The 13,217-nt window shown below is 39.9% G+C and overlaps 1 protein-coding gene across 2 annotated transcripts in view; it reads left to right on the top strand.

The window, feature by feature from the left end:
- Positions 1–13,217, top strand: part of PLCG2 (phospholipase C gamma 2) — a 103,404-nt gene that overhangs the window by 45,168 nt on the left and 45,019 nt on the right. For both annotated transcript variants that reach the window (XM_060788088.2, XM_060788090.2), the window contains exons 6-10: positions 2,995–3,079; positions 4,835–4,918; positions 7,128–7,171; positions 8,746–8,818; positions 11,053–11,154. In XM_060788088.2, the coding sequence (XP_060644071.2) occupies positions 2,995–3,079; positions 4,835–4,918; positions 7,128–7,171; positions 8,746–8,818; positions 11,053–11,154 (388 nt within the window). The remainder of the gene's footprint in view (positions 1–2,994; positions 3,080–4,834; positions 4,919–7,127; positions 7,172–8,745; positions 8,819–11,052; positions 11,155–13,217) is intronic.

The raw sequence follows: 13,217 nt of genomic DNA, 5'->3' as shown, positions 1-13,217 counted from the left end.
TCTGCTCTTCAAGCCCATGATTACTTTTTGTGCCCTGTGTATGAAACTTATGGCATAGAAGGGCATGATATGATCTGCAAACCTTTAAACTGAGTCAGGAGCATTGTTTCTCCAGTGCTTCACATACAGGATTAGTTATCCTTATTTAAAAAGCTACTATTTACTTGTATTGTCAAAGGCTTTCATGGCCGGAATCACTGGGTTGTTGTAGTTTTTTTGGGCTATATGGCCATGGTCTAGAGGCATTCTCTCCTGATGTTTCACCTGCATCTATGGCAAGCATCTTCAGAGGTAGTGAGGTCTGTTGGAACTAGGAAAATTGGGTTTACATATCTGGAATGACCAGGGTGGGACAAAGAACTCTTGTCTGTTGGAACTAGGTATGAATGTTTCAACTGACCACCTTGATTAGCATATAATGGCCTGACAGTGCCTCAAGCAAACTTTTGTTGAGAGGTGATTAGATGTCCTTGTTTGTTTCCCCTCTGTTGTGCTGTTGTAATTTTAGAGATTTTTTTAATACTGGTAGCCAGATTTTGTTTATTTTCATGGTTTCCTCCTTTCTGTTGAAATTGTCCACATGCTTGTGTATTTCAATGGCTTCTTTGTGTAGTCTGACATGGTGGTTGTGAGAGTGGTCCAGCATTTCTGTGTTCTCCAATAAAATGCGGTGTCCAGGTTGGTTCATCAGGTGCTCTGCTATGGCTGACTTCTCTAGTTGAAGTAGTCTGCAGTGCCTTTCATGTTCCTTGATCCATGTTTGGTGCTGCTGCGTTTGGTGGTCCCTATGTAGACTTGTCCACAGCTGCATGGTACACAGTAGACTCCTGCAGAAGTGAGAGGATCCCTCTTGTCCTTTGCTGAACGTAGCATTTGTTGGATTTTCTTGGTGGGTCTGTAGATAGTTTGTATGTTGTGTTTCCTCATCAGCTTCCTTATGCGGTCAGTGGTTCCCTTGATGTCTGGCAAGAACACTTTTCCTCTGGGTGGATTTTTGTCTTTACTCTTGTGGCTTGTTCTCGGTCTTGCAGCTCTTCTGGTGTCTGAGGTGGAGTCTCCATTGGCCTGTAGAGCCCAGTTGAGGTGGTTCAGTTCATCTTGAAGGAGGTGGGCTTCGCAGATTCTTTTTGTACAGTCTACCAAGGCTTTAGTGGTGCTTCTTTTTTGACTTGGGTGATGGTTGGAGTTTTTATGTAGATATCTATCTGTGTGTGTGGTTTTCCGTAAACGGTGTGACCCAATTGTTGATCTGGTTTGCTGATGACTAGGATATCTAGAAAAGGCAGTCTTCCTTCATTTTCTTTTTCCATAGTGAACTGGATGTTTGGGTGGATGCTGTTAAGATGGTACAGGAACCTGTTGAGTTCTTCTACTCCATGGCTCCAAATGGTGAAAGTGTTATCCACATATCTAAACCATATAGTGGGCTTTTTTGTTGCTGTTTCCAGGGCTTGTTTTTCAAAGTGCTCTGTGTAGAAATTAGCTATGACTGGGCTGAGAGGGCTCCCCATAGCTACTCAATCTTTATGCTCACAACCATCATGTCAGACTACACAGAGAAGCCATTGAAATACACAAGCATGTGGACAATTTCAACAGAAAGGAGGAAACCATGAAAATAAACAAAATCTGGCTACCAGTATTAAAAAAACTCTACAATTACAACAGCACAACAGAGAGGAAACAAACAAGGACACCTAATCACCTCTCAACAAAAGTTTGCTTGAGGCACTGTCAGGCCATTATATGCTAATCAAGGTGGTCAGTTGAAACATTCACACCTAGCTCCAGCAGACAAGAGTCCTTTGTCCCACCCTGATCATTCCACAGATATATAAACCCTTTTTCCTAATTCCAACAGACCTCACTACCTCTGAGGATGCTTGCCATAGATGCAGGCGAAACGTCAGGAGAGAATGCCTCTAGACCATGGCCATATACCCCAAAAAATCTACAACAACCTAGCATTTACTTGTTGCATGTATAAATACAGCCCATGGTTGTGTTTACCGTGAGGGCTGTTGTAGTAATTCTGTCTTCCAAGAGGGTCCCAAGAATTCCAGTTTGATTACAAACAACGGGGATCTCATTTCCATGAGATACACATTGGTTCCCTGAGATACACAATGAGGCACAGAAGCAAAAAAAAAAAAAAAAAAAGCCCCCTTTTCAGCAGCAGAATTAATATAATCAAGGTCAATTAAAAAAAAGAAAGAAAGGGCAAAATGCCAATCCCTGCATGTTCTTTGACAGCTGCTCACAGTATTGTATGGTCACCTGTGTTTAGATAAGAAACACCATAATAAGGAAGAATTGTGACGCATGGGAGATCCATAGGATAGTCAAGCCTTTGCAGCTGCTCTATCCAATCTTACTCAAATTCAGTGTATTGTGTTAGGATGCCAAACCACAACACAGCTGATATATCTTCTGAAGGTTCATTAGAGTGGCACTGCTTCTTGCTTTCTAAACAATGGGGATGTGAGGGGGGGAAAGAATCTCCTATGCTATTCTAATATAATATAATATCTATTGTATATACATATAATATTTATAATATTATAATGTAATGCAGTATTTCTCAACCTGGGGGTCAGGACCCCTGGGAGGGTCGTGAGCAGATGTAGGAGAGGTCGCCAAAGACCATCAGAAAACACAGTACTTTCTGTTGGTTAAGGGGGTTCTGTGTGGGATGTTTGGCCAAATTCTATTGTTGGTGGGGTTCAGAGTGCTCTTTGATTGTAGGTGAACTATAAATCCCAGCAACTACCCAAATCTCAAGGTCTGTTTTCCCCAAACTCCACCACTGTTCACATTTGGACATATTGAGTATCCATGCCAAGTTTGGTCCAGATCCTCCATTGTTTGAGTCCACAGTGCTCTCTAGATGTAGGTGAACTACAACTCCCATGATCAAGGTCAATGTCCACCTAGTCTAAATGGGATGTAACTAAGGACAGTTTTCATTTTTCTTTGTTTTCTCTCAACTTTCAGTATCAGCCTTCGCGAGCTGAAGACCGTGCTTCCATCTGTAAACTACAAAGTAAACAACATAAAGTTTTTAAAAGATAAATTTGCAGTAAGTATGTGTTAACCATTTTTCCAGTTGTGTATATTGTAAATTGTGTCACAAGTGACTGTTCTCTGGGATAATTGCTACTACAAAAACACCTGAAGATAAAATCTTGTGTTCCAACCCCCAACCCCCAGGTTGAGAAATACTGCATTACATTATAATATTAAAGTATTATAAAAAATTATGTACATGGTTAATTGTTAATGTTAAATACAAATCACGTTTTCCAAACTCAAATCCCTTGTGTTAAAAGATATGGAATAACACATACCTATGAAAATGAACAGAGGGATATTTTGGTCCTTTCTTAGGCCAAAGCCTGTTTCCTTTGAGACCCTTTCAATGGTCAGTAGGCAGGTTTCTCGTATTGGAAGTTACAACAATTACGTTATGTAATATGATATTTGTTCCTGGGTTATAAACGTCATTTCCTAATTGTTTCTATCATAAAAACATGGAAAAAGTTTACTAAACTGCAAAAACGTTGTTTTTGTGGAGCAACTGGCAGCACATTTTGCTATAGTTAAACGCTCCAGTGGGATTCCTTCCCAGGTGATCTTCAAAGCTCGGGTTGCTTCTCTGTTCTCTGTTCTATATGGCCATGAAAACCTATAATTTATATCTCACTTAGCTATACCTGCCACGAGTTGCTGTGGCCAACCTTCCTTTCCTCTTTCTCTCCTTCTTTCTTTCTCTCTTTCCTTCCCTCCCTCTTTCCTTCCTTCCCTCTTTTACTTTCCCTTCTTCTTTCTTCCTTCTCTACCTGTTTCTTTTCTCGCTTCCTTTGCTCTTTGGTTCCTTCCTTCCTTCCTTCCTTCCTTCCTTCCCTCCTTCCCTCTTTCTCTCTTTCCTTCCTTCTCCCCTTCCTTCCCTCTTTCACTTTTTTTATTTTCTTCTCTCTTTCCTTCCTTCTCTACCCTTCTCTACCCTTTCTTTCCTTCTCTCCTTCCCTCCTTCTTTCCCTCTTTCTCTCCCTCCTTCTCTCTTCCCTCCCTTCTCTACCCTTCGTTCTCTCCTTCCCTTCTTTCCCTCTTTCTCTCCTTCCTTCTCTACCCATCTTTCTTTCCTTCCTTCTCTCCTTCCCTCCTTCTCTCCCTCCTTCTCTTTCCTTCCTTCCCCCTTTCTGTGTATGTGTTTTGTGTGTGTATATGCATATATGTGTGTATACATGTGTGTTTGTGTGTATATATATATATGTGGTTTTGCGCATGCGTGGTAATGTATTTTGGGTTTTTTGGGGCTTTTTAAGTCCCTTCTGCTGTGTTTTCCAGTGTTTTTATGAGTGATTGTCACTTGTTGGCCTGAACAGTGTGCCAAGTTTGGTCCAATTCTACTGTCAGTGGGGTTCAGAATGCTCTTTGATTGTAGGGGAACTATAAATCCCAGCAACTACAACTCTCAAATGACAAAATCATTTTTTTTTAGTGAAGGACATACATTAGGCTGTTAGGTGTATTGTGTCCAAATTTGGTGTCAATTTGCCCAGGGGGTTTTGAGTTATGCTAATCCCACAAGCAAATATTACATTTTTATTTATATAGATAGTCTCAATCAATTCAACATTGTTTGCGGCAGCCACAAAAATGAAGTTTCTGGAGTAGAACAACCACTTCCAAAGTAAAGACCACACAATGAAACAGGAAATAACATTTTCAAACCAGGAACAGAATATTTTTTCAAATTTTGTTACATAGTGTTATGTCAGAACCCGTGTTATATCTTCTTTAAAAACCTCTTGATTATTTACTTTTTCCACAGGAAATAAAGGCTGTTAAAGAAGAACTTAGCTTTGAGCAATTCCATCTGTTTTACAAGAAAATTATGTTCGAGCAACAGAAATCGGTAAATGGGCAGTTTACATCTTAATACATTAATGATAGTTCTGTTATTTGGATTATAGCAGTTTAGTAGACATATTTCTTTCAATTTTTGGTAGATTTGGAAGAATTGGTAACTGTTAGTGAAAAACAGATCTTCATCCGGAATGTCCTATCAATTGGTATTGTGTGTCTTGTGTATTGTTTACTCTTGTAGCTAAATTGTTTCTGTTTTTATTTTTATTTTTATTATATATACTAGCTGTACCCGCCACGTGTTGCTGTGGCCAACCTTCCCTCCCTCTTTCTCTTCTTCCTTCCATCCCTTCTTCTTCCTTCCTTCTCTATCTGTTTCTTTTCTCGCTTCCTTTGCTCTGTGATTCCACCCTTCCTTGTCTCTTTTCTTCCTTCCTCCCCTCTTTCTCTTTCTCGTTCCTTCTCTGCTTCCTTCCCTCTTTCACTTTTTTATTTCCTTCTCTCCTTCCTTCCTTCTCTAGCTTTCTTTCTCTCCTTCCCTCCTTCTTTCCCTCTCCCTCTCCCTCCTTTTCTCCTTCCTTCCTTCCTTCCTTCCTTCCTTCCTTCCTTCCTTCCCCCTTTATGTGTATGTGTTTTGTGTGTCCATATATGTGTGTATATATTTCTGCATATAATTGTGTATATGTGTATATATGTGTGTTAGTGTATATATGTGGTTTTGAGCATGCGTTGTAATGTAATTTTTTGGTTTTGGCTTTTAAAGTCTCTTCTGCTGTGTTTTTCAATGTTTTTGTGACTGATGATCACTTGTTGGCCTGATTGGTGTATTGTGTCCAAATTTGGTGTCAGTTCGCCCAGTGGTTTTTGAGTTATGCTCATCCCACAAACGAATATTACATTACATTTATTTATTTATTTAGAGAGCGAGTGTGTGTGTGTGTGTGTGTGTTAGATGCCTCAAGTCTGTTTTTTAAATACAATGACTCCTGTGTGTGTTTATTTAAAAATCAGGAGCTCTGGCATTTGGCCTGTCAAATTCACTCTAGGCTAGAATTATGGCCTAGTTCTGTTATTATGATTCCAGTCCAACAAACCATGGGTTTGGATTCCGATTGTAGCTACAAATGAAGCCATACTTCACCACAAGGCTGGACAAATGCAGCCCAGGGCTGTCTATGGCTGGATCCAGACAGGCATTTATCCCAGCAGGAGAATCTGTGTTTAAAAACCCGGATTTTCCTGGGGGTCTGTCCACAGCGACCCCAGAAAGCACAAACTTTCTGGGGTGGATGTCCAGAAACTAGCCCAAAAGAATGTCTGGAGGCCCTACCCTCTTCCCTTGAAGCCCCTAGACCCCTTAGAAAACTAAGAAAAACTTACCCGGCCCCCATTACAAGCCTTGGCTGACTCTCCCGGTGCGTAGGAATGATGCGCCAGAAGAGCGTGGGGGGGGGGGGGAGTGACTTTCCTCCCCTCCCCCCTTGTTGTCCTGGTGTGTCATTTCTACACTCTAGGAGAGCCGGCCGAGGCTTGTAATGGAGGCCAGGTAAATTTTTCTTAGTTTTCTAAGGGATCTGGGGACTTATGGGCAGGGGGTGGGTATTCCCATAGTTTATTGGGCTGCAGTCCAGAACCAGAAATCGTGGGTTTATCCCATGCCTTCCAAGAAGGCGCGGAATAAACCCACTATCTAGTTAATTTGCTACAAACCAGGGTTTTCCTGATTTGTAGTGAATTAATTCAGGACTGTCCAGCCCCTCCTTTATTGCGGTAGATATCACAATAAAGATCCTGTCTGGATGGGCCCATGTGTCCCCCAAGGCTCAATTTTATAAAAGGAAAATATAATACATTTAGGTGGTAATGAGGAAGACAACACCACTAATAATAATAATAATAAAGACAACACCACTAATAATAATAATAATAATAATAATAATAATAATAATAAAGACAACACCACTAATAATAATAATAATAATAATAATAATAATAATAATCTTTATTTATACACCGCCACCATCTCCCCTGTGGGGACTCGGAACGGCTTACATGGGGCCAAGCCCAGACAACATATTAAAGCAATAAAATCAAAATATAAACAACAAACAACAACAACACAATCACAATACATTAATAATGATAATAAGAAAAAAAGCTTTTTACTGCAGAGCCGGTTGACATCATATTTCACTTTTACAGGCAATATATGTTCTGTTTCTTTAAAACATGCATTGTTTTTGTCTTTGCTTTCCTAGATTCTTGATGATTTCAAGAAAGATTCCACTATGTTTCTTCTGGGGTGAGAATGCTTTTTCATTCAGTTTGGGATTTTATTGTTATTCAGTGAGAGATAACTAAAAAGCAACATTTTTTCACAATCCTAATGTACTGAAGCTTAGAATAATCATATTTGGATGTCACTATAAGTCAGGAATCAAGGTTTTACTTAGGCGATCCCTCGTAGCTCGAGGATGATTGTCTTCCAGATGTGGTGTCTTGGCGGTGGGTCCGTAGGTGGTTGTGGAGCCCTATTCTTGATCCGCATGTTCTCCCGCAGTGAGGACAAGGGTTTCCAGATGGAAGGCAGTCCCGGTCAGAGTTGACTTGATCCACCTTGGCACGTTTCTCCCTTTCACCCTGCATTCATGCCTCTTTGAATTCCACAGCACTGCTAGTTGCAGCCGACCTCCAGTTAGAGTGCTCAAGGGCCAGGGCTTCCCAATTCTCGGTGTCTATGTCACAGTTTTTGAGGTTGCTGGTGTAGATGGCCTGTTTTTTTCAGCTTTGTTCCTCTCATTTGCATATAGAGGAATCAGGCATAGATTAGTGTGTAGAAGCAACCCATATTTTGTAAGTTAATATTAATTAATTAATTACTGTATTTGTATACTGCCTTTCTCAGCCCGTAGGCGACTCAAGGTGGTTAACAGGGCAAGATTCAATGCTTATAAAGTCATAAATATAATTAAAAACATAACAAATAAAAAAACTAAACAGATCAATAAAATATAAATTCATAGTGTCTCCTTGTTAAAAACATTGTCTGGACTCATTGTCTAGTCGTTCCATTTTCCTATGTCATATACTCTGCCTTTACAAACTCTTGTTCAAAAAGCCACTTGAGCTGGCCGATCTAATATCTTTAGGGAGGCCATTCCACAGCCGAGGGGCCACTACCGAGAAGGCTTAGGATTTCATAGAGGTTTTCCCTGGCTTTAATACCATGCTTAACTATTAATTCCTGCATTTTTTTCTGCTTTTCTGGGTAGAAGGAACAAAGTTGTATATATATGTAGTGGGACTCCCTGGAAGGTCCCTTTGTCTGCTCTTCCCAGAGCCAGAAGGGATGAAAAATAAGGAAAGGGTCAAAATAGAGGGAAACAATTGCTATTTGAAAATGTGAGCTCTTAAGGCTATTTCACAATATAATATGATGCCTTCTAAGAAGTTTCCTGGGTTGTTTTTCTAAGAGCTAAACATTAGCCAACATGAGTACAATCTGTGGCAACTGGGTCTTGATTTCACACTGTATATATTTCAGATATCAATATTAATATTGTCAAGAATACGTAGTATGATTTTACATAGGATTTGTGCTACATTAGAACAGTAAAGACAAATATCACTTAAGTAAAATAAATATTAAATATCCAGAAAAATAAAATAAGGTGTAAACACTAAACTAATCTGGGAATCTGCTATTGCAACACATCCAATGAAGTGGTTTAAAACCAGTAAAAAAAAGATTAGGACTAAATATGTTCCAGTCTACTTGGAATACACAAAGCTCATTCCAGACTCGATCTTTTGTGGGTTTTCCCATGAAAGTAGTCTTTGAAAGGATTGTCCTCCCCTGTCTTCTTTTGTTAACAGCAACACGGATCGTCCAGATGCTTCAGCAGTACATTTGCATGACTTCCAGAGGTTTTTGCTGCATGAACAGCAGGTGAGATGGCCTAGACCTCTTGTGCAGCTACACTCAAGACTCTTCTGGCATTGTGGGTCATAGCTGGAGAGCTCATATATTTCTGGTTGGTGGAGCTTTCCTATCTTTTGTCTGACCTGCAGAACTAATGGAATAAGATGTGGAATGGGAGGTGCAGCTGCAGGAAGGATGTGGACAAAATACAGGGTGCAGCAGCATAACATCTTTTTTTCAAAACTTAATAAAACCCATTGTATGAATCAGAAATTTTTTTATATATAATGTAGACGCATACCTAAAGTTTTGTTTTACGTAGTTTTGAAGATCAAATTAGGTAGGGGAAGTCCCCCATTCTGCATACACTGAGTAAACCGATATCTGGCGTTTGTCACGACTCTTGCCAGCATAGCAGGCGTTACGTTGGCAATTTCTTCCTGGATGTTGGTCTTCAAATCTTGTAGGGTCCTTGGATGGTTCACATAAACACGGGATTTCAAGAAACCCCATAGAAAAAAATCACAAGGGGCCAAATCTGGAGAGTGGGCTGGTCACTCCAAATCAACCCTAATTGAGATGAGGCACTCTGGGAAGTGTTCCCTCAAAACAGCCATCGATGCTCTCGTGTGTGCAGTTGCACCGTCTTGTTGGAACCAAATGTCCCCTAAGTCCAACCCATCTAGCCGTGGGAAAACAATTCCAGTAACATGTTTACATACCGGTTCGAATTCACTGTCACTGCTACTTCATTTTCCTCAAAGAATCAGGGACCAATAATTCCAGCTGAGGATATTGGCCACCACACTGTGATTTGAGGTGAATGCAAAGGCTTTTGGTGCCATTCTCAAGGATTGTTGTCAGCCCAGTAGTGCATGTTTTGTTTGTTGACGGATCCACACAAATGAAAATGGGCTTCATCACTAAAAAAACCCAATAGCGTCCTCAGGAATGACTTCGAGAAGAACCTCACACGCGTTCCTCCGAGAATTGAAGTCACGTTCAGAATGTTCCTGCACAATCACCATCTTGTAAGGATGGAAATGAAGATCATCGTGAAGAATTCTCCTCACAGAACGATCGGAAAGTCCAAGGGCAGATGCATGTTTTCGTGCAGAACGCCGTGGTGATCGCAACATTGAAGCTCTCCCTGCCTCAAATGTTCTCAGGTGATCCAATGGGCCAAGGGACTCCAGTTCTTCGTCTTGTCGCACTTGCAATTTGTCTGAATGTAGTGACCCACATCACAATTGATTTCCGGTCCGGGACAGGGGCCAATGGGGCTAAATTAAAGCGATTCCAAAAGTCACGCTGGGTTGCGATCACAGAACATCCGCTCGAAAAGTAGGCCTCAACGGCAAAAGCAAGCTCCTCACTGTTCCAACACATGATGGCGACTGAACTGTGTCAGGACAAAACTTTATACTCCCACCTCTCGGACGAGACCACTAGCGCTCCGCTACGTCTTCAACCGACTGAATGGCGCGCATTTAAAAAAAGGAAGTTATGCTGCCGCACCCTGTAAAAGACACTCAGTCTACACATAAGAAGCTCCCTGGGTCCTGTCCAATCTTAAAACTTTTCTTAGATATTCTTTGATATTTCCTCAAATGTGCATGCAAAAGGAATGAAGGGTTTTTAGCATATTTCATTATTTTGTGTTACAGATGTCATGAACTCTGTGCCACTTCCTGTTGAGTAAACAGATTTTTATTTTAGCTATATCTGACTTAATGTATCGCTGTGTTTTCTCTTGTATTAATGCTTCCTTGTTTGCTGCCACTATTTGAAACACCATGTATTTAACCATTACCTCTTCAAAATATAGGAACGATATCTTGATTTAGCTCTTTGGGATTGCTTTGGTCTGACTTAAATCTTGAATGCGTTCAGGCACTATATGAATGAACGAGGAAGGTTCCCTTGGCCAAGGTTGTTTAACTGCAAGATGTTTCGCTATATTGGGCTAAATGAGGAAGTTGATTTCAAGTGATGCCTTACTATTCCTTTAAGAGCTCATTTGCTGCAATAGTTTTTAACATCCTCCTTGCTGTGAGCATATAGCTCTTACCTGCTCATGTGGCTTTCGACATTTTGGTGTCCATTTTGGTCAGAATGAATTACTGCAGTTGCTTGAATAATTTTCAGAGTACAGTATACCCTTATCTCTGGCAAAACATAGAATTGTAGAACGAATCATATTGCATTAACTATTAAGAGAAATGGGAATGAATTACAACTGTATATTATGGAAATTTTAGGAAACATGGGCGCAAGATCTTAATAAAGTAAGAGAACGGATGTCTAAATTTATAGATGACACCATGAGAGAAACTGATGAACCTTTTCTATATGTTGATGAGGTAAGATAATGAGGTTTTTCTTACATTTTATTTATCTATTTGCAACATTTTTTACCCTAAATATATACCGTATATACTGTATAATAAGCCGACCCGAATATACACCTAATTTTACCACAGAAAACGGGTAAAACATATTGACTCAAGTATAAGCCCGAGGGTGGGAAATGCAGCAGCTACTTGTCGATTTCAAAATAAAAATAGATACAAAATAAAATTACATTAATTGAGGCATCAGTAGGTTAAATGTTTTTATTTATTTATTTACTAGCTGTCCACTGCCACGCGTTGCTGTGGCCCACATGAGGGTTCTGTGTGGGAGGTTTGCCCAATTCTATCATTGGTAGGGTTCAGAATGATCTGTAATTATAGGTGAACTATAAATCCCAGCAACTAGAGCTCCCAAATGTCAAGATTCTATTTTCTCCAAACTCTACCAGTGTTGACATATTGGGAAGTTTGGGCATATTGAGAATTCATGTAGAGTTTGGTCCAGATCCATCATTGTTTGAGTCCACAGTGATCTCTGGATGTAGGTGAACTACAACTCCAAAACCAAAGAACACTGCCCAGCAAACCCTTCCAGTATTTTCTGTTGTTCATGGGAGAACAGTGTGCCAAGTTTGGTCCAATTCTACTGTCGGTGGGGTTCAGAATGCTCTTTGATTGTAGGGGAACTATACATCCCAGCAACTATGACTCTCAAATGACAAAATCATTATTTTTTTTAGTGAAGGACATACATTGGGCTGTTAGGTGCCTTGTGTCCAAATTTGGTGTCAATTCGCCCAGTGGTTTTTGAGTTCTGTTAATCCCACAAACGAACATTACATTTTTATTTATATAGATTTCTCACATTTCTATCCCGTCCTTCTCAACTCAGGACGGCTTACAATGGGCCCCATTACGAAGCCATTACATAACAAATTACGGTAATTAAAACCACAATTAAACATAAAAGCATAATTAACAATATATAAGCCTTTATTAAAACAGTAAAACGGTCTCATCAGCCATATCGTCGTTCCAGTCACATTCCCTTAAAGTGCTGCTTGCACCTATTGTCCAAAAGCCTGGTCCCAGAACTATGCCTTTAATTTCTTTCGAAAAGCTAGGAGGGAGGTGGCTGATCTTACCTCAGTTGGGAGTGTGTTCCATAGGCGAGGGGCCACCGCCGAGAAGGCCCTGTTTCTTGTCCCCGCCAGGCGCATTTGTGCTGTTGACGGGAGCGAGAGAAGGGCCTCCCCAGATTATCTTAGGTTGGGACGTAGGGGTGGATGCGTTCGGACAAGTAAGCTGGGCCAGAATCGTATAGAGCTTTATAGGTCAGAACCAGCACTTTGAATTGGGCTTGGAGGTGGACGGGCAGCCAGTGAAGATGGCACAACAGCCCCAGTTAGTAGTCTGGCTGCTGACCATTGGACTAGCTGAAGTTTCTGAACCATCTTCAAAGGCAGCCCCATGTAAAGCGCGTTGCAGTAATCTATTCGGTATGTAAGTAGAGCGTGGACCACCGTGGCCAAGTCAGACTTCCCATAAAACTAATTTAAGATTAGAGTGTCCAACTCTGATTAAACCATTATTCTAACCTTCTTCAATGTAAATGTGCTTGCGTATCCTTCCAATAAAAAGAAAGAGAGTAAAATAATAAATGGTAACAACAACAACAATAATAATAATAGAGAAAAGTAATGGAAATGTAATAATGACAATAATAATAGAGTAAAATAATAAATGTAATAAAAAGAATAATAGTAGTGTAATAATGTAATAATAACAATAATAAAATAATAACAATAATAAATATAGTAAAATAATAAATGTAATCATGATAATAACTGGAATAAAATAACAAATGTAATCATGATAGTAAATTGAGTAAAATAATAACTAAAATAACAATAACAGTAAAATAATAAATGTAATATAATAATAGAGTAAAATAATGTAAATGTAATAATAAGAATAAGTAGAGTAAAATAATAAATGTAATAAAAATAATAATAACAGAGTAAAATAATAAATTACTGACTCGAGTTTAAACCGGGGGGGGGGGGGGGAGG

The sequence above is a fragment of the Anolis sagrei genome, chromosome 8, assembly GCF_037176765.1.
Source record: "Anolis sagrei isolate rAnoSag1 chromosome 8, rAnoSag1.mat, whole genome shotgun sequence".
Lineage (NCBI taxonomy): Eukaryota > Metazoa > Chordata > Lepidosauria > Squamata > Dactyloidae > Anolis > Anolis sagrei.
Note: the sequence above shows the minus strand (reverse complement) of the source record. Positions and strands in the feature narration are given on the sequence as shown.